At 40.6% G+C, this 22,775-nt stretch overlaps 1 protein-coding gene across 1 annotated transcript in view; it reads right to left on the minus strand.

The window, feature by feature from the left end:
- The window catches only part of LAPTM4B (lysosomal protein transmembrane 4 beta), a 75,158-nt gene that overhangs the window by 20,132 nt on the left and 32,251 nt on the right, over positions 1-22,775 (minus strand). The window contains exons 3-6 of the mRNA XM_028112627.2: positions 9,845-9,918; positions 9,372-9,494; positions 6,424-6,522; positions 1,592-1,687 (exon numbers count right to left, since the gene is read on the minus strand). Coding sequence (XP_027968428.1) covers positions 1,592-1,687; positions 6,424-6,522; positions 9,372-9,494; positions 9,845-9,918 — 392 coding nt within the window. The remainder of the gene's footprint in view (positions 1-1,591; positions 1,688-6,423; positions 6,523-9,371; positions 9,495-9,844; positions 9,919-22,775) is intronic.

The following is a 22,775-nucleotide window of genomic DNA, read 5'->3' on the forward strand; positions in this document are numbered from 1 at the left end:
GCAGGAGAATAAATGTACTCTGGGATTTCTTCTTTAAGAAAAGGCAGAAAGAAACTTATAGGTAACTAAATACCCAGAAACTCAGAGAGAAGGAAAAAATTCTTTAAGCCAGTAATTTTATCAAGATTATGATCATTACAAACAGCTATTTCTTTAAAGAGACCTACTGACGAAGAGGAATTCCTTAAAGGGTTGAGTAGAACATGTGTTTACTGTAATCAGGCTATAGGATTCTGCAGCCCCCATCCCCCGCCCCCGCCAAAGGGCCTCCTCAGCACCTGGTACACTGGGTTTTGTGCATCTGATCGTAGCAGAGTGTCTTCTTAAACCATTGCTCAAACACATGTGAGTCAACTCAACAAATGTTTGGTGAACACTAAGGAAAACTATTCACGTACAACATGCTTTCTCTCAGAAATTCCACATAGCTCTCAGTATATCAGCTGGTACCTATATATTTAATGTAATGTATAAAACTGTTTCATTCCCATTTTATACACAGGAAAGTCAAATCAGGACAGGTTAAATTATTTCAGTAAGGTCACAGAGTAAGTCACCACAGTTTAAAAAAACAAATCGAAATATAAAACTCTGTTCTGGTTTAGACTTAAAATGCCCTTTGTATTTACCCTTCCATGTGTCCTGTCCATTTTGCTTTTTTGGTTTTTTTTTTTAAGATTTTATTTATTTATTTATGAAAGACAGAGAGAGAGGGAGGCAGAGGGAGAAGCAGGCTCCCAAGGAGCCGGGAGCCTGATGCGGGACTCGATCCCAGGACCCTGGGACCATGACCTGAGCTGAAGGCAGACGCTTAATGACTGAGCCACCCAGGTGCCCTGTCTGTCCATTTTGCCCCCTCCAATCCTATCCGTTACGACCCATCCCACACGCTCATGTCACCCGTCGCCAACCTTTGCATTAACCACTCCTTGAGCACCTACTCGTTCCTAGCACTGTATCAGGCACTGTGCTGAACACAGTGCTGAATACAAAGACGAAGGAGACATGGAGAGGTTAAAACCTAGGGGACTTATACTTTTCCTATGAGCCAGGCAATTTAAGATAATTTACATAAAGGACAAATGATTTTGAGGACTCTTCCAGGAAGGACATGTTTTCCATAATCCTATTACATAGGTTTAAAAATCTTAAGTATGAAAAACTAGGAGCAGAACAAGATTTAAAAGACACAGCAACCTCTGCCATTCTCATTTCTCTAGCTCTACAATCACATTTCTAGGTTTCAATTCACGTGTCAAGGGAGACAGCAGTCATACTAAGCAGAATTGATATCTAGAGTTTCACAGCATGGTTTAAAATATGGGGAAGGTATAGATATATTATCCATCTGCAATATTTTTAAAAAACTTAAAAAATAAGCCAGAATGTATGTAAATCTATTTAAATAAATGAGCTATCTAGATTTTAATATCCTATAAGGAAAATAAAACACATTTCATTCAACTATGAATCTTCTGATAATTAAGCAGCTCATTAAGTCTGTTTCAACAATGGTAAAAACATGGCAAACACTAGAAACATCATAGAGTAGATGCGTGGAGATTTCCACTTTAAATGACTCCACACCTACCGTAGTGTCATTGCTGGTAACATAAACCAGGACATCAGAGGAGTTCCTGCCATTGATGTATCGGTAGCAGTTCCAGACACAGCTAATCAAGTAACCCTGTAAGTGAATAGTGATTATTAGGTCTTTCATTTCCAAACTTCAGACAATTTTAAGTCCCTCCTCCCCCAGAGAAAACCATATTACATAACTTTTATTTACTAACTTGTAAGTGCACATAGTAACGCTACTAAATCAAGAAGTCTTTACAATTACAAATGTTGGGTATAGTAACTTTCTGGCAAAGGGTGCTACTGTAGCTTATTCTATCACAACCCCCACTCCCAGAAGGTAGGTGGTGGTGGAGGTGACAGGGGAGAGCAGGAGAATCTCCGAGAAAAAGTAGTTGGAAGGAGCAATTACCACAAACATTTGCTGCCCTCAGTGTCACAGATCAGTCCGTGTATTAACCCATTTCTCATCACATTTTAACTGTCTTGGAGATTTTTATTCTACATGATTATATATGATTAAACAAATCATATTCAAGTTAATTTTTTAAAAAACATTCACAGCATATAAATTTGCTTCGTGGTCAATAAAATTCACTAAACATCTCCATCTTCATAATGAAATATCCAAAAAGGTCATTACAATTAATGTCCAGAATAAAGCCATGCCAGGGATAAAGCAGGAGTTCGTGGGAGACGTGCAGACTGTGAGAAGCTTGCACTTCCACTCCGATCACCTGGGACTGGATTAGAAGTAGAGGACTACAAAATCCTTTTCCAGCTTTACAATGTTTTGATCAAAAAAATGAAAAGATGTGGAGAAATTGGAACCCTCGTACGCTGCAGGTGGGAATGTGAAATGACGCAGCCGCTTTGAACAACAGTCTGGTGGTTCCTCAAAAGGTTAAAGAGTGACCATATGACCCAGCCGGTATATGCCCAAGAGAAATGAAAACATGTGTCCACACAAACTCTTGTACATGAATGTTCACAGCAGAGTCATTCGTAATAGCCAGAGAGTGGAAGCAACCCAAATGCCCACCAACTGATGATTAGGTAGACAAAATGTGGTATATTCATGCAGTGGAGTACCATTCAGCCATAAAAAGGAAAGAAATCCTGCTACATGCTACCACATGGATGAACCCTGAAAATATGCTAAGTCAAAGGAAGTCAGTCACAGGGGACCATATCCTATATAATTCCATTTATATGAAATGTCCCGAGCAGGCAAATCTATAGAGACAGAAAGTACATTAGTAGTTGCCAGGGGTCAGGGATCTGGGGGTTATGAGGGTGAGGATGAATGGCAAATGATAAAAATGTCCTAAAGTTATATTGTTTAACCACAGAGCTGGGTTCACACAACTCTGCGAATATACTAAAAACCACTGAAATTGTACCCTTTAAGTGGGTGAATTTTATGATATGTGAATTATATCGCAACAAAGTTGTTTTATAACAAAGAAGACATCTAAGGACAAAAGGAGTGCTTGTCAACATTTCTTGGAAGACTGAGGTAAAATAGGGGCGCCTGGGTGGCTCAGTCGGTTAAGCGACTGCCTTCGGCTCAGGTCATGATCCTGGAGTCCTGGGATCGAGTCCCACATCGGGCTCCCTGCTCAGCGGGGAGTCTGCTTCTCCCTCTGACCCTTCTTCTTCTTCTCGTGCTCTCTCTCATTCTCTCTCTCTCAAATAAATAAATAATATCTTTAAAAAAAACCAAAAAGACTGAGGTAAAATACTCCGTCGTACACTCAGAATGCTGTCTTAAGCTGCATTCGTACTTGACGGTGATTATTTCTTATATTTAAATGTTCTGTGATGATGTGAAGAGGAAAACGTATAATGCTACTTTATGAAATATTTCTGGACGGCAATAATCTGAAACCAGGTATCCACAATGAGAGAGAGACAGGAAGGGCGTATTTCTTAAACAATGCACACAATATTTTCATTTTATTCAAACCTTCAGTTTACTCAATAATGCCATCGTTTCTTTAGTGAGAAAACAAAAGCCTTAGACTTTTTGAGAATTCTAATACAAATGAAAAAGAATGTTAGGACATATTCATTGTGTGTTCCGCAAGAAGACTGCACTCACACATTATTCTAGCAGTGAGCAGTAGCTACTCTTTGAGGCTGGGTGAGACCTCTGCAAGGACACGTCTACAACGTGAAGGTTAAACAGCAGAGGGGAAGCACCTGGGGGCAGGGGCTTCACAAGGCCAGGCAGCATTCTCGAAGGCCCCTGGCAGCACCCCAGCATTCGCTTACTGAACACTGCAAAGGGGGAAAAAAACCTCTGGCCTATTGTCTCTAAAAACCCAGTAACTTACTTCAATGATCTTATTTCTCTCTTAACATTTCTGTCATTCAATTTCAAGAGAATTAAATATCTAGTATGTTTCCCAAATAAATGTACAGTGGCAAATCGTGTCCATCATCAATTTGCAGAGCGAGGGGTAAGCATTGCTCCCTTTGTGGTCTTGGGACAGACTGAAATGGACACATGTCCTGGTTTGGGCTCCTAGGGAACCCATCTGATGATAAACTTTACTAAACAGTGAATTTAGGTCGTGAGAGCCACTAATCAGGTAAACTGATATATGAAATCACAGCATGTAGACTCATATTTATTTAAATGAATAATCACCGAGTCTCTACGTGCAAGGCATGAGCTTAGGGCTAGGAGGATGACAAAACTGAAGGCACAGTCTACACTCTCAAGGAAGTGCAGTCTAGTTAGTAAATAGATATGTAAGTAATGAAATACTAAGGCAAGGACACATTTCCCACAGGCTGGAGATAGATTTGTATCATGCCTTTCATTAGATCATTATGATAATTAAGTGTTTTGCAATTTATAAAAGCACCAAAGGGCAGAGACTGTTCTTACTCACAACTAAACCTTAGTACCTAGAATAGGGCCTGGCAGATGGGAAACCCTTAATAAATATTCACTGAAAAAAATGAATGGATGATACATCTTCCCATCCATTAGTACACTTAAACATCACAGTCACCCACAGAATGTTTTTTCCATTATTGCTGGTTATTAAATGAAGAAACCAAATCTCTGGCCACATAGAGAGAAACAGCAGTGAGAGAAGCTAAATCTGACTCAACATCTCAAGGTAAAGCATTTCTAATACAAAGGAAAATGCCTACAAAGTTAAAATGCCTTCAAGAGCCCTAGAAGGTTCCAGCTTCTGAGCTCCTGGTAATGGCAGAAAGTAGCTTGGTAGACTAAACTTCCTATAGGTAAAAATGATAAAATCTGGAATAAGATACACACACGATTTGAAAGCATGGGGGAGGGACCAAAACAGGCAGAAATTAAAGAAGAGTCTGCCTTTGAAAGACAGATTTCCAGGAGTAGGGTTTTGAGAGTTTGCGACCTTTTGCCAGGTTGGGCAAGGGACACTATTCAGGGCTGACGGAGCAGCCAGAATGTTGGGGTGGGAAGAGTGGAACTGTAGAGGTGGGGGGCCTCAACATCCGTGTAGAAAATCTGCTCAAATCTCGAGCACTAAACAAGACATGCAATATCAACATACTTAGTTCCTGAGGAAAATGCTGACTCAAACGACTCCCAGTGGATCATTTTTTTTTTTAAAGATTTTATTATTTATTTGACAGAGAGATCGCGAGAGCAGGAACACAAGCAGGGGGCGTGGGAGAGGGACCCTGGGATCATGACCTGAGCCAAAGGCAGAGGCTTAACGACTGAGCCACCCAGGCGCCCGGATCATTTTCCTTTTACTCCTCTTCATCATATTACTTGCTTGAAAAGACTATTCTCTCTAAATGTAGCTTCTTCAAGCTTATCGAGGCTTGACTGTTTAAAAATTGGGCAGTTTTATGCCAAAATAAAGACAATGAAAGATGTTAAGAATTAAAAGTTCAAAGTCTAGTAATGATTTAGAAATTTTCTACTTCCTAGTAGCACACAAGCACAAAGTATAGTGATGTTTTTATCATCAGGTTTGCAAAGAGGAAAAAGAAGCAGCAGCACTCAATTGTTGAGGGGGTGGTAAACGGTGCTCATGGAGTGTCAGTCACCTAATTTGGGGGGAAACCAATCTGACATCCTATCAAAAGCCCTCCAATTACACATACTGTCTAATTTTAGGAAATGCGTCTTGAAGAAATAAATACGTAAGTACATGAAAGATGTAGTAAAAAAATGTTGTAGCACTATTAAGTGAAAAAGCAGAAACTGTCTTGATGTCCAGCAATAAGTAATTTATTAAATATTAGTAAATTCGGGGCGCCTGGGTGGCTCAGTCATTAAGCGTCTGCCTTCGGCTCAGGTCATGATCCCAGGGTCCTGGGATCGAGTCCCACATCAGGCTCCCTGCTCAGCAGGAAGCTTGCTTCTCCCTCTCCCACTCCTCCTGCTTGTGTTCCTGCTCTTGCTGTCTCTCTCTGTCCAATAAATAAATAAAATCTTTAAAAATAAATAAATAAATAAAAATAAATATTAGTAAATTCGTATACTAACACGGTTCAGAATATATTAACATTTTAAAAACAAATTACAGAAGACTGTGCACACAGATACTGTAATGGCTACTGCAGTATATAACTTCCTCCCCAATGTATAACATTAATGTATTCCCCTCCAAATGGATTTTGGAATAATCCTTGGTTGGCCTGTGAAAGTGTGGTTACTGTTTCCCTCTCATACAGGTAAGAGAAGAAACAGAAGTGTTAGGAAATCAAAAAGCAGTTCAGAAATCTAAAGCAAGGTAAAGAACTGACACAAGTTTGCTTACTTCCTTAGCATTCGTGAATACATTTAACAATATTTAGGCCATAAGAAAAATCTGCATGGCTTACCTTAAAAGTCAAGATAATGCTGATAAACAGAAGAATAATAAGGACCAAACAGGTAGGATTCACGGACATGATATCATCTCTGTAGGGAAAATTAGGAGGCTGCAAATAAAAAGTACCTTGTTAGCAAATTTCATTAATCATTCCAGACTAGATTCCTTAGGCATTAACCAGATGTGCTTATTAAAAAGCAATTAGTTAAAGCAGAGAGTTATTATTTAAGACCACTACAAACTTTCTAGCCCACCTCTAATGAAAAAGTGACAAAAGGTATGTGGAGAAAGGCCAGTGTGCTTATGTCAGGCAATGACTCGTGAAAAGAAAAATCAGAGGAAGATTAGTGAGGCCTGAAAATGTAACTCTGCCCTCCTTATTGTACAAAAAGTTAGAAGTCAGTAGTTCTCTATCCACCTGTGACATTGAGATTCTCTGCAAATGGTGGACCACTCTAAAGGGCTTGCACAGGGCAAGGAGGAAAAACCTATTAAAATACTGTCTTATTTATACAGAGCATTTTTGCTGATGTTCCTTCTCCTCAAGGAACAGAATCTTTTACACTAGTAGGTATTTATAGCATTAAAAAAAAAAAAAAAGATCAAGTCCTACCATCTGGCCGTACTGATTAACTACCAGATCAAAGGAAACCTTTTTAAGGAGGATCAAAACTCGCTCCTACGGTTGGGACTGCCCGCACAGCATGTTGGAAGCCCTCCACGTCCCTGGCCTGGGGCAGGATGCATGGACGGCAGCCCTGGCGGCCACGTCCCCCTTATCTCTTCCTCATCATCCAATACCATGGCTTTGGATTCCACATTAGCAGTATTCTGAGACACAACAAAGAGGTTCCAAATGTTAAAGGAGAATATAAAGAAACTCCTCCCCATGGTGAACATCACCCAGTGGTTTTCAGTCTCCTTTCACTTTGGGCAAAAAACCCTAGAAATAAAATCTGAGTCATTCTTTGTGATCAGCTCACGAGACTGGTTCCTCCCCTTAGAGGCTGGAAGGGTTTGTATAGTGCTACTCTTACAGGTAAGAATAAAACAACTTGGTGTCCTTTTGTAAGACCAACACAAAATCATACTGTTTATTAAAAAAAAAAAAGGATTAAAGCGGAAGTACGTGACTCCTTCCACAAAGGTCTTCACACTCCTTCCCCCAGAAAAGTGAACACGGTTTCTATATCAAGAGCTATAAAACACACACGCAACTTATTTTCGCTGCATTTTACAAGACCCCACATGAACAGAACAGTCATTAGAGTGAAGCGGGTGCCGTCCCTCCAGACTCCTGGACAGCAGCTTGTCAGCGGGGCCTCGTCATCTGTGCAGCTTTACCACTGTCCTTAGGCATCACGATCATCCATGGACTTCACCCCTTCAGCTCAGACTGATCTTTGAGTAGAACATACTGAAGACATTCACTTGGATGATTTGGTTTGTAATTACAAATAAAAGTAGATGGTGATTTTTTTTTTTTTTTTTTTTTTTTGCTGATACTATGCTTACTGTCAGCATCACCAACATTATCATTTTACCACTGGTGGCTCTAAAGCAAATGAGTACGAAGTGACTGAACAGTGTCGGGTACGGCAGAAAGTCGAGGGAGTATTCTGAGTGTTCTAAAGGCTGGTCTGCATGTTACATGCTTTCTGCTTCTTCTAAGTCTCTGCAACACACGGGATGGAGCAAACAACACAATCTTCAGGGGGTCACAGGGCTGCCATAGAGCTTGTCTTAGCATCTCCTTACTCAGCACCACCCTTTCCTGGCCCCTCACGTGACAGGCTATGGGGAGGTCATGTTTCCTCCACACTGCCAAGGTTGATTTGAAGAGCCCGGCACTGGGTCATCATTACAGAATAAAAACACAAGCCCTTAAAGACAGAGGTAATTCTACAAACTGCTCGTCACATAGAAACCCTCTCATGCAGAAACACTCAAGCTCTACCATGAGAGAAAATATATACCATTAGCACATGGGAAATACACATTTTCTTCTTGACACTACAGGCTACCAAAACATGCTCCTGTTTTCTAAAGCAAAGAGAAGCTGTTACTAACAGCTTAAAAATGACAACCATAACAGGGACAACTGAATACTTTTAAGGAGCAAAAAACACTAGAGGCGTCTCAGTCTGCTTTTCTAGGTCTGCTGAGTACTGGATACGTGATTTAGGCATGCCAGCCATAAGATCACAAACTCCTGCTGCCAGATTTCCTTCCCTCCCTCCCCCCACTCATCCATCTCTCTCTTTTCCACTGAACTTCTTGGCCTCTGCTGTCACGTCAAATCTCCAGCCTTGAATCTCCCGTGCCAGAAAAACCCTGCTCCTTCCCCAAGCTCAAACAATGCAAACCTCCAAAGAGTGAACATTCTCTCCCTTTAAAACATGCTAAGATTTTGAAGAAATTAAATGTTAAGGCACACTCACAATTTTAAAAACAAAGGTGAAAAACGTAAAGGCGCACAAGTATTACACCCTCCACCAGCTTCTGAATATCCAGTTATCCACATTCGCTCAGACAGTCACAAAGAACACTTAACAGAAAACAAGTCCCAAAAAGATGCCTGACGAAGAAAGGGGTTCTATGGTCAAATAAGTTCGGGAACCAGTGTATAGTACATTTCCACTTTTCCCGTACAAGAGCAGAGGCAAAAAAATGATCCTTTGCTGATAACTGAGCAAACTACATTTTACAAAAATAAGAATTAGTAACTAGCTTATAATTTACATAGGTGCATCTGATACAGTCATCGCAACCCCCCATTTATCAACCTCAGGAGGTTATGTTGTCCCAAAAAGCATTCTAAGAAACCAAAAATCTTAAAGATGACACTCAAAAATCTCTAATCACTACCTCTGATCCAAGTGGAAAAAGCCACAAATTCGTGTGTGTGTATGTCGAGACTAGATCCTGAAGGGAACAGTGATGGGGAAGGCCACATACCAGCTGTCGTATGTATTCCTGAATGGAGTTTGGATAAACAAGCACAGTGACGGCAACCAAGGTGTTGAGGGCAAAATCAAAGATCTGGTAACAGAAGAACGGGATGATCCAGGCAGCGCGTTGCTAAATATGAGAGAAAAGATGATGTGAATGTGTTCAGTATCATGTTATTTTTTTCCCCAACTCAGATAAATCCTTTCTTCATCCGAAAGGAAGTGGAGGACGAGACATTCGATAAGCCAGGTCATGACAACTGGTAAACCACACAGAGGTGGTCAACCAACAAGCCTCCGTGAGCATTCCTGAGACTACAGCACTGGTTTTCCACAGAACATTAATACGAGATTTAAATTTCCAAAGGCTCTTATAGGGGACTGAGAATCATCACTTCTTCCTTCTCACAAGCAGCTGCCCAGGTTACAAGTGTAAGGGACCAAGGAGAAAGCCCAGCCCCCTATTTCAAAGCCGCTTACCTTATAGGCTCCGTAAGTGGCCATGGCACATATCAGGATCATGAGAAGAGAAATTGCAATCGCAATGCACATGTCTGCCAAAGGGTTAGGAAAGAAAGAAAATCAGTAGTAGATCCACTGTTTTCACAATTTTTGTCTCTCCTCAAAGGCATTTTGTCTATAAACCAATTATAAGTGAGAACCTTATATTAAGTAAAACACCCAGAGCTCTTCTAGAATTTGAGAAAATAACAGTTAATGGATATAAAATGTCCAAAAGAAGTTCTCCCTAAATCATATAAGTCTATAGATAACACACTGACTTGCACATAAGTTTATTTTGAAAATGGGGAAGAGATATTGGCTACAGATATTAAAAAAAAGTTTGGTCTTCTGGTCCACTGAATTAGATATATAATAAATTAGGTAGTTTTGAAACATGAGTGTCTCACTTGTATTTTATAAACTCGTGTGTGTCTTGTGCCCCTATTAAAACCCTCCACTGGGGTACCAGGATAGCTCAGTCAGTTAAGTGTCTGCCTCCGGCTCAGGTCATGATCCCAGGGTCCTGGGATCAAGTCCCATGTCAGGCTCCCTGCTCTGCAGGGGGTCTGCTTCTCCCTCTCCCCTCCTCCCACTCATTCTCTCAGTCTCTCTGTCAAATAAATAAATAAAATCTTTAAAAAAAAGTAAAAATAAAACCCTCCACTGGTTCCCATCTCATTTAAAATAAAATATCAATTTCTTATCATAGCCTTTACGTCTGTTTCTTCTAGAGCATGTCTACCTCTCCAATCTCATCTCACACTCTCTCACTTCCTACAATCCAGTCACACCACTTGGCTCCCTTCGTACAATGAGAACATCCCATCGTGGGGCCTTGCATTTGCAGTTCCCACTGACTAGAGGCAACATCACTCACATTTTCACATGAGTAGCTCTTTTTAATTTTTTTAAAGATTCTATTTATTTGAGGGGGAGAGAGAGTACACACACAAGTGGGGTGTGGGGGGAAGGGGGCAGAGAGGGAGCTTGACCCGGGGCTCAATCCCAAGGACCCTGAGATCAGGACTGGAGCCAAGGCAAATGCTCAAGCTCAACCGACTGAGCCACCCAAGCGCCCCTAGCTCTGCCTTTTTAATCATTCAGGCCTCAGCTCAGACATCAGCATCTCCAACCGCTCTTCCCGGAGTATTCTAGGTAAGGCAGGCCTTCCAGTTCCTCCCACGTCAGTGTCCTATTTTCTTTACAGCACATATCACTACTATCTTACTTACATCTGTTGTGTATCATCTGTCTCCCCATGCTAGAGGAAGCTTTCTGAGGGAAAGAACTCTCTATATCTTGTTTACTCCTACAACCCAACATATAGAAGGGGACAGATGCCCACCACTGTAGCCACTAGCCACAGGGAGGCACTGAGCACTTGCAGTGGGCTCAATCTGAATTGAGATGTGCTGTAAGATTAAAATATACTACAGATTCAAGGACCTGGTACCAAAAAAAAAAACGTAAAATATCTCATTAATAATTTTTATGCTGATTACATGCTAAAATATTGGATATACTGAGCTCACTAAGATAAATCTTGTGTCTACCTTTTTTAAATGTGGCTTCTAGGAAATTTTAAATTACCCATGTGCTTGCACTCTATTTCTATTGAAGAGTTCTGGTCTAGAACAATGCCTATATCTCAGTAGGGACGAAATGAACATTTATTCAAGAGGTCCTGTTACTCTATCTTTAGAGATTCAGATTAGTACATATGCCTGGGGTTCCAGTGTGGGGTGCTCATAGCTAAGATAGCACAAACACCCACAGAGTAAAGGATCTGTACGGTGCTGACAGTGTCCAAGACACTTCACAGACACCTCATTTAGCACTCCTAACTCTGAGACAGACCTTGTTCCCACTGAGCAGACTGCAAAACTCAGCTCGGAGCTTATGTAACTTGCTGAGACAGTACTTGCATCAAAAGGCTGAACTGTGACTAATCCTCGCTCTGGGGATTTCAGATCTCTGGCTCTTTCTACTAAGACTCCGCAGCTTCTACTTCAGCTTTCACTACTGACCAATGACCCAACCTGGCCTGTCACTTCCTACAGGTATTTCTCCAAAGGAAAACATTCCAATTCTAGAACCATCCTCTCTGTATCCTCAGCTTTAGAGATGAAAGGACATTTTAAGCAGGAGGGCTACATAAAACGCAAATATATCAACAAAGACCATTTGCCATCTTAAGAAAAAAACAACACAAAGGCTCCTGAGATTAATCTACAGATTTAGTGCAATAAATTCATAATGATGCTGGTGACTATTATTAAAGGAGTGAAATTTTGGTTCTCAAAAAAGAAAAAAAAAATCACTTGGAGGGTGATTAGTACTAGTCAATACTTAAAAGATCATGATTTCTGGGGCATTTGGGTGGCTTAGAAGCATCGGCCTTTGGCTCAGGTCATGATCTCAGGGTCCTGGGATCGAGGAGTCTGCTTCTTCCTCTCCCTCTGCCCCTTTCCCTCTCTCATGTTCTCTCTCTGGCTTGCTCTCTCTCTCTCTCAAGTAAATAAAATCTTTTTTTAAAAAAGATCATGATTTCTTTCAGGATATATGCATATTTTGTTGTTTTAATCCCTTTCACAGGGATAATTTTAATGCTACGTTAACTTACCTTTTACTCCTCGTGAGGGAAGAGATACCTACAAGGAAAGTTCATGTATGCCTTATTGCATTCTTGCAGGATCAGTTGGGGGGAGTAAACTTGAATGCATTTTCCATGCAAAACAAAGGCCAAGAGACTGACCTAAAGCCTCTCTGTAGGGAGGCACATATGTAAATACACATGGATGCATTCTAGTGCCTTCATTTGCAAATGACGCAATAAGGGTTATCAGGCTCTTCATTCCTACAGAAAGCTATGACCACAGTGGGATATCCATCGTCTGCTTTTATTTTCCCCATTTATACATGTGCTTTCTTTCCTCAGTGAACTGGGCACTGTGTTATTTCATTTAATCCTTATAACAACCCTAAGAGATAAGTACTATTATTATCCCCATTTTAGATACGAAAAAGATGATTCAGAGAAGGCAAGTAACTTGCCCAAGGCTGCCCAGCTAGTAAGTGGTGGATGGGATAGTCTTCCCAAGCAGTCTAACCCCCGAGTCAATACTCTCAGCCAGTAAGCTACCCAGCTGGGAAGAAGGTAGATCAGGCAGTAATGCAGGTCAAAGTGCGGGGAAAACCACACAGCCACCCTAAAAGGACCTGGACATCAGTATGTACTTGCTAAGAGCAAAACCTATTCAAACTTACGGTAATCTCTGAAACCTGCACTCAGGCAAAAGTTTTATTATTTTCTTGTCTACTGAGATGGGTTCCAAATTCTGTACAAGCATATTTTATAATGAGAAAAAAATTAGTTTAATGGAAGCCAGCCCATTTATAGGGTATTCTTTACTTCACAGATCTTAAAAGAGACAGCGAGGTAGACAAACTCAAAGCTGTATTCAAAAATTTTAATATAACCTATGAAAATTAATATAACCTGTATATCCTATTCTGAAGTAAAAAGAAACTCCAGAACCAAATCTCACATAAATCATAAACAATGTTTAAATGTACATCTTTCTCAAAGAAGAGAAATTTATTTATTTTTTAAAAGATTTTTATTTATTTATTTATTTGACAGAGAGAGCACAAGCAAGGCGAGCTGCAGGAGGAGAGGGCGAAGCGGGACTTCTCAGCAGGGAGCCTGATACGGGACTTGATCCCTGGACCCTGAGATCGTGACCTGAGCTAAAGTCAAGATGCTCAGCCGACTGAGCCACCCAGGCGCCCCACCAAAGAAGAGAAATTTAAAAGGCACAAATAAAAGTCCTAAAATATCCTATTACCATTCATAATGACATACTACTTACCATTAAAAAAATGTGAATTTGAGATAAGGAAATTTTCAAAATTCTGTTCATACAAATGATTATACCAACCACACTGACCAGACTGAATATATGACAAGCATGTGAAATAGCTTAGGTAGAATCAAAATGTAAACCAATAAAAACACACAGCAGATAAGATAAAGAAAGCAGGCTTCATAAGCCTTCTCTCCTAGAAAACAAGAGCACATGTTGATTCTTTTGAAATAATGTGTAGTGCACCACGGTGAGCATGAGTTACGCTGAAGGATTAAAATTCATTCCTGTTATTTATTTTTATTTATTTTTTAGATAGGTTCCACACCAGCATGGAGCCCAACACAGGGCTTGAACTCACGACCCTGAAATCAAGACCTGAACTGAGATCAAGAGCTGGACGTTTAACTGAATGAGCCACCCAGGAGCCCTAAAATTCATTCCTTTCAATTGGTCATGGGTAAATGAGGAAATGATTCTAACAACAATGTACGGATTTCTACAATCAGTAATAGTACTATTCAGTGACAGGGACATCACATCCTTTACTTATTCTTGGCACAGTGGCTCCCCGTAGCAATCTAGTCTGAGCTCACTGTCCTCACACTGTTCCCTAAATTAAATTCCTGCTTTAACAATGCAGTTCTAATTTGAAAAGGATCCTAAGAAAAGCTATACCACAGGCCACAAAAGGCTAATCAGACAATGTTTTCTGATACTTAGTCAATTAATCAGTGAAACAGAATAGGCATATAAAGGAGTTCTCTGAAATGCCCCTCTTTCTTCCTCTTCTAATTGTCAATTATTAGTGAGACTGAGTATTTCTTCTTAATTACCCAAATCTCTCATTTCTTTCTCCTGCTCATTTCCCCCTCCCCTTTTTCCTATTTGAGTTGGTTTCTATCTCTTGTAACTGAAAAGTGTTCTGCCTAACACAATTTGCAGTCGTTCCTGAATATATTAAGAATATTACCTTGGGCACCTGGGTGGCTCAGTTGGTTAAGCAACTGCCTTCGGCTCAGGTCATGATCCTGGAGTCCCGGGATCGAGTCCCGCATCGGGCTCCCTGCTCGACGGGGAGTCTGCTTCTCCCTCTGACCCTCTTCCCTCTTGTGCTCTCTAACTCTCATTCTATCTCTCTCAAATAAATAAATAAAATCTTTAAAAAAAAAATATTACCTTTTTGTCTATCATAAATGTTGCAAATCATTTTCCCAATTTATTTCTCTTTCAACATTATTATGCTGGTCTTTGATACAAAAAGATGTATGTTGGGGTGTGTGTATATGTGTGTTTTCCCTTATAATGATTCAAATAATTTCTTGCATTGTTGTCTCTTGGCCTTGATGTCATGAAACGCCTTTGTTTAAATACTCTTATTTCTAATTCCACTTTTACTTATAGTTCTTGGATTTGATTCCTTTCCATAAAACTTGGAGCTAGCTAGATAACTACTTGATTCATGTTCCCATCTTACTTCCTTAGTCATAAGTCATGTTATGTCTCAAGTTTCTCTCATTTTTGGTCACATTCCTGGCACTGCAATTTATGAAAACAAATACTATTTGGGGTATATTCTCAGCATTAAGTCTAGAGGAGAACTATTTTCAGATGGATTTGCAGCAACACTATGAGCTACTGAAAGCAAAATACAAAGCTCTAAATGCCCACAGGGTCAAACAGAAAACACAGGTTCCAGTCCCTCCTATGGAGTCCCATCTGAGGTTGAAAGCTCGGGGAGGAATAAGCAATAAGGCACTAGTTTTATTCCATTAAAACAGAAGGAAGGTTCTAATATACTTTTTGTATGTGTGTGGCAATTGTTTATCGAAGTAGATTCAGACAGAACTTGTATGTGTGTGGCCAATTTTTACTGAAGTAGATTCAGACAGAAGAGTTTTTTAGTAATCTGGCTAATTTACAACTTTATTCTTAAACTCAAAATTTATCTCCTGAATACTAAATAGACATGTAATACGGAATAAACACCGTGAGGACATAATCAGGACATAATTTCTGTTCTGATGCTGAGTGTCTACTTGGGAAGAGAGGGAGACTTCAAGAGGAGATAACTGATAAAGAGCTAAGGGAGGTCAGAGGGGGCAGGGTTATTTTCAGAAAAGGGGAATACAGAATATATTGGAGGACACGGTTATTCAGGCTGGGTTGTTTTCTTCCTCATTCATTTTTTTTTTTATTGAGATATAATTCACATACCATAAAATTTACTCTTGAAAACCGTGTACAATTCACTGAGTTTTGGGTATAATCACAAAGTTGCATAGCCCATCACCACTAAGTCCAAAATATTTTCACTCCCCCAAAAAGATCCCCCATACCCTTAGCAGTCACTCCCCATTCCCCCTTCCTCCAGCCCCTGGCAGCTACTCATCTAGCTTCTATCTCTGTAGATCTGCCCATTCCGTACATTTCATATAAATGGAATCATATAATATGTGGCCTTTGTGTCTGGTTTCTCTCACTGGGCATAATGTTTGCAAGGTGTACCCATGTTGTCAGGCCCTAAGATTTAAAATAAGCTATAAAAGGTTAGGAAGGATTAGTTAATTCAATAATTTACTTAAACTGTCAAGTTCAGAGAATCTCTCTTAACCCTTTATTCTCTAACATAAGGAAATTAGCTCTTGCTAGCTATATACTTACACTGAGATGTATACTGACATAATTAAATCTCTATATAAAAATAGAACAACTGGGGATCCTGGCTGGCTCAGTCAGTGGAGCATGTGACTCTTGATCTCGGGGTTGTGAGATAGAGCCCCACATTGGGTGTAGAGTTTACTTAAAAATAAAATCTTAAAAAAGAAAAAGAAAAAGAAAAACCAACAAACAGCATTTACATTGTTTTGGTGTGATTATGTTCACTAGAGAACCAAGATAGGTATATGTCTAGACCACAGGAGCAGGAAATAAAAGAAATTTATTTTTGGGGTGCCTGGGTGACTCAGTCATTAAGCGTCTGCCTTCGGCTCAGGTCATGATCCCATGGTCCTGGGACCGAGCCCCACATCAGGCTCCCTGCTCAGTGGGAAGCCTGCTTCTCCCTCTCCCACTCCCCCTGCTTGTGTTCCCTCTCTTGCTGTGTTTCTCTCTGTCAAATAAATAAAATCTTAAAAAAAATAAAAATAAATTTTTTTAAAAGAAATTTAATGAAAAACATGAATGATCTATAGATTTAATGCAATCCCTATTAAACTACAAAATTTTTCACAGGCCTAGAAAAACCAATCCTAAAATTTGTATGGAACCATAAAAAAACCCAAGTGGTCAAAGCAATCCTGAAAAAGAAAAAGCTGGAGGCATCACAATTCCAGACCTCAAATTATACTACATAGCTGTAGTAATCAAAAGACAACCACAGACACATAGACAACCACAGACACATAGATCAACAGAATAGAAAACCTAGAAATAAACCCACAATCATATGATCAATTAATGTTCAACAAATCAGAAAAGAATATCCAATGGGAAGGAGACAGTCTCTTCAACAAATGTTGTTGGGAAAACCGGACAGCTACACAAACCGGACAGCTACACGCAAAAGAATGAAACTGGACCACTTTCTCACATCATACACGAAAATAAACTCAAAATGGATCAGGAGCTAAATGTGAGACCTAAAACCATAAAAATCCTTGAAGAGAGAGCACAGGCAGTTATTTCTCTTTCATCGGCTATAGCAACATTTTTCTAGATGTATCTTCTGCGGCAAGGGAAACAAAAGGAAAAATAAACTACTGGGACTATATGAAAATAAAAAAGCTTCTGAACAGGGAAGGAGACAACAACAAAACTAAAAGGCAGCATATGGAATGGGAGAAGATATTTGCAAATCACATATCTGATAAAGAATTAGTATCTAAATTATATAAGGAACTTATCAAACTAAACATCCGGAAAACAAATAATCCAATTAAAAAATGGGCAGCAGACATGAACAGATATTTCTCCAAAGAAGACATCCAGATAGCCAACAGACACACAAAAAGATGCTCAACATCACTCATCATCAGGGAAAGGCAAATCAAAACCACAATGAGATATCACCTCACACCTGTCAGAATGGCTAAAATCAACAACATAAGGACCAACAAGTGTTGGTGAGGATGTGGTGAAAAAGGAACCCTCATGCACTGTTGGTGGGAATGCAAACTGGTGCAGCCACTGTGGAAAACAGTATGGGGGTTCTTCAAAAAGTTAAAAACAGAGCTACCCTATGATCTAGTAATGGCACTACTGGGTATTTACCCCAAAAGTACAAAAATAAATTCAAAGGGATATACGCACCCCTACGTTTACTACAACATTACCTACAATAGCTAAATTATGCAAGCAGCCCAAGTGTCCATCAACTGATGAATGGCTAAAAAAGATGTGGTGTATATATACAATGGACTATTATTCAATGAAAAAAGAATAGTATCTTGCCGTTTGCAATATCATGGATAGAGCCAGAAAGTATAATGCTAAGCGAAGTCAGTCAGTTACAGAAAGACAAATACCATATGATTTCACTCATATGTGGAAGTTAGGAAACGAAACAAATGAGCAAAGGAAAACAGAGAGAGACAAACCAAGAAACAGACCCTTAACTATAGAGAACAAACTGATGGTTCACAGAGGGGAAGAGGGTGAGGGGATGGGTTAAATAAGTAATGGGGGTTAAGGAGGACACTTGTAATGAGCACTGGGTGTTGTATGGAGGTGTTGAAACACTGTATTGTACCCCTGAAGCTAATATAACACTGTATGTTAAGTATTGGAATTAAAATAAAAAAAAAAACTAATAAAAAAAATGTACGATCTATATATATAGGAAAAATTTTGGAAACATTACTGATGGACACTGAAGAAGAGCTGTATTAACCGGAGAGTTATAGTTGTAATCAGACTTTTTTTTTTTTATTATTATGTTATGTTAATCGCCATACATTACATCATTAGTTTTTCATGTAGTGTTCCATGATTCATTTTTGCGTATAACACCCAGTGCTCCACGCAGAACGTGCCCTCTTTAATACCCATCACCAGGCTAACCCATCCCCCACCCCCCTCCCCTCTAGAACCCTCAGTTTGTTTTTCAGAGTCCATCGTCTCTCATGGTTCATCTCCCCCTCCGATGTCCCCCTCTTCATTCTTCCCCTCCTGCTTTCTTCTTCTTTTTTTTTTTTTAACGTATAATGTATTATTTGTTTCAGAGGTAGAGGTCTGTGATTCAACAGTCTTGCACAATTCACAGTGCTTGCCGTAGCACATACCCTCCCCAATGTCAGACATTTTATTTTATTTTTTAATTTACTTACTTATGTTTTTAGAGAGCATGCAAGCAGGGGAAGGGGTGGGGCAAAGGGAGAGGGAGAGAGAAAATCTTAAGCAGGCCCCACGTCCAGTGTGGAGCCCAACACAGGGCTGAATCTCACGACTGTGAGATCCATGACCTGAGCTAAAATCAAGAGTCAGACGCTTAATCATCTGAGCCACACAGGTGCCCCTGTAATCAGATATTTTAAAAATGTTACATATCTCTGTAAATTCACTAAAACTCATTGACTTGTACATTTTTAAATGGGTAAGTTTGTGATATATAAATTATACCTCAATAATGCCATTTTTTAAAAGGTATAACTAGACATAACTAGACAAAATACCACATGTAAGGTATCACTTCTCCCTAGGTTAATCAATGAGTTTAACATTTGTAATTAACAAATACGCAACAGGACTGCCTAAGAACTGGACAAGTTGATGCTAAAGCATAGAAGAAAAAACAAATAAGCAAGAATAGTTAGAAGATTTCTGAAAAAGGACCAGGACAGGCTCACCACACACTACAGCATGTTTGCAGTGGGGAATTGGTACTGAGCCTTTATTCCCACCCTTCTAGTGTGTCTGCCTATTCTGCAGAGGCCAAAAAGCTAAAAATCTGAATTTTCCAGACTCCCTTGCAGCTGGGTGCTGGAAGCAGAAAGGTCTCCCCAGATAGATGGAGACACACAACGACAACTCTCTCCTCCAACCAAACACCTTGGGCCCTACGCATGGCTCATCTAGTCTAGTTTCAGCAATAATCCTGCTGAGTCAGCTCACGAAAACCCCTCTCCTTGATAAACTGATCATCCTGATATCTGATCAAATTCGTCATCCCCCAGCCTCTATAACTTGCCAGTCTGGTTTGCCTTCTGCAAGAATCCTGTTGAGCTGTCAAGTAAAAACCTCCTCAGCCTTGATGTTTCCTCTAATTTTCTATCTACTAACCCCCACTTGCTCCGTGGCTGTACCACTCCATTAGTCCTTGCTGGAGAGGGAGTTGAGCTTGACCTCTTTCCCCTATTGCAAAACCCCACTTGAGTAAAGTTTTCCTTACCATCTTTAACAAGTGTCTGAGTAACTTTCTCATCAACACAATAAAACTGAAAAAGCAAGTCTCAGAAGGAGGCATACTATGTGAATCTACTCTATAAGAAAGTTCAGCATGAAAATTAAACAGATCAGTTAGTGATACAAATGTATGTGTACGTCTATAAAGAACAGCAAAGGGATGGTCAACAGTTCAGCAAATGGTTATCTCTCAGATCAGAGGAAAGAATATGCAATCAGGAAGGGACACATAGCACTCTTTCGCAAGTAAGGTAAAATTCAACTTCTTAAAATGAGTAGTGGGTACACAAGTACTTGTACTGTACCATTATTTGGTATTCTGTAAATACTGTTTTATATCAGGGCACCTGGGTGGCTCAGTCGGTTAAGCGTCTGCCTTGGGCTCAGGTCACGATCCCAGGGTCCTGGGATCGAGCCTGCTTCTCCCTCTCCCTCTGACCCTCCCCCCTGCTCGTGCTCTCTCTCTCAAATGAATAAATTAAAAAAATACTGTTTTATACCTATTCACTATTAATAGAGATAATTTGGTAAAAAATTAAAAACTCCAAATTATTACTAGTGAAAAAAGTAAGGCAGATATTCATTGTACATGAAACCTTTCTGAAAGGTTTGAATTTTTTCAGAATTGTTTTTCAGAGAAAGAACAAGATCCTCACACTAAATCCATGCTAAGCGGTAGATTACATCCTGATTTTAAACACATTAAAATGCAAACAACAGCAACAACAACAAACTTCATCATCAGAGAAGCTGCAGGTGGGAAAAGAACACACAAGGCACAGCACTGGATGCTTGAGCTACTTTATTTAGTTCCTGCTCACTCCCTCACCAACTTGGAACCTCAAAGGAATCAAAGGAATCTGCAGGGGGAGCACCTGGGGTGGCTCAGTCGGTTAAGCGGTTAAGCGCCGGACTCCTCTTGGTTTCAGCCCTCATGATCTCAGGGTTGTGAGATCAAGCCCAGCACCAGCACCAGCAGGGCATGGCACCAGCTCCACGAGCTCAGCAGGGAGTCTGCTTCAGGATTCTTTCTCTTCATCTGCCCCTCCCCTGCTCTCTCTCAAATAATCTTTTTTTAGAAAAGGAATATGCAGGTTGAATGTATCTAATTTTATTTTATATTTTTTAAAGATTTTATTTATTTATTTGACAGAGAGAGAGAGAGAGAGAGCACAAGCAGGGGGAGCTGCCGGCAGAGGCAGAGGGAGAAGCAGGCTCCCCACTGAGCAGGGAGCCCAAAGTAGGGCTCAATCCCAGGACCCTGAGATCATGACCTGAGCAGAAGCGAGACACTTAACTGACTGAGTCACCCAGGCACCCTGGCTTAATGTACCTAATTTTTATTTATTTTTTTTTAAAGATTTTATTTATTTATTTGACAGAGAGAGAGAGAGCGAGCACAAGTAGGCAGAGAGGCAGGCAGAGGAAGAGGGAGAAGGAGACGCTCCACTGAGCACGGAGCCCGACGTGGGGCTTGATCCCAGGACCCTGGGATCATGACCTGAGCCGAAGGCAGCTGCTTAACTGACTGAGCCACCCAGGCGCCCCAATGTACCTAATTTTTTAAAAACACATTTAGCAAAGTTCTTTATTCCTATAGGCAAAGTGGGGAAACGCACACCAAGCAAAATAGTCTGGTTAAGTGGAACACCCAGGCAAGCAGATGAATGATTTTATGAGAGGTCTTCCATTTGCCTTTCACCATCCAGTTCTCTGGCCCAGGAGGCAGACCTGAATGGGCTATCAACAGGCTCCCTTGCCCTCTGGAGTCCAACCAATGAGGAGTCCAGACATGAGATCAGAGGGAAGGAGAGGTTGCCTTGGGTTGGCTGTGGCCCTAGACCAGAGGTCACTGGTCCTAATGAAGAGGTTAACCCTGTATGAGTCTCTCATCCCCAGCTCCAGTAACCGAGCCTCCCACCCCTCCTTCAGGTCTAGGGATAGTAATTGCTGGCCTTGATTATCCATGTCACTTCATTATCCCTAGTGGTCTTCTTACATCTACATCTTTGTAAAAAAAAAAAAAAAATCTCTTTGACAACGTTCACTAAATTATTTTTTTAAAAAAATAAGATGTCGTTAATGTGTAGAATATGCAACCTTTTGAGCCATGTGATTTAAAAAATAAATACAGAGATGGGAGGATGGGAGGGTGAATGGATGAAAATAAAGGGCCAGGAGGGTTCCTTTGGCTCCACTTCCCTGCTGCTGCAGATGTATGTCTATTTCCTCAAGACTGCGGGGATATTCATGCACAGTGGACAAGCTGTGCAGACTGACTGCCAGGCTTGCGTGGGGGTATGTGAATAGACAGCAGGCAGGCAACCTGGGGCCCTTTCCAAATGACAGAGCATGGAGAGCTCTACTCTGTGCTGCCAAGAGCCATATGGCAAGCTCTAACCGATCATTATTTTTTTTCTATTTCTTAGATTTTAATTAATTAATTTGAGAGAGAGAGAGAGAGAGAGAGAGAGAGCGCACGTGGGGTGGGCGGTGGGGGGTAGGGACAGAGGGAGAGAGAGAATCCCAAGCAGGCTGCACACCCAGTGGGGAGCCCGACTCAAGGCTCAATCTCACGACCCCGAGATCATGACCTGAGCCAAAACCAAGAGTCAGACGCTCAACCAACTGAGCCACCC

The sequence above is a fragment of the Eumetopias jubatus genome, unplaced genomic scaffold, assembly GCF_037043125.1.
Source record: "Eumetopias jubatus isolate StellerSeaLion01/CBP00866 unplaced genomic scaffold, mEumJub1_p1.0 scaffold_4, whole genome shotgun sequence".
Classification (NCBI taxonomy): domain Eukaryota; kingdom Metazoa; phylum Chordata; class Mammalia; order Carnivora; family Otariidae; genus Eumetopias; species Eumetopias jubatus.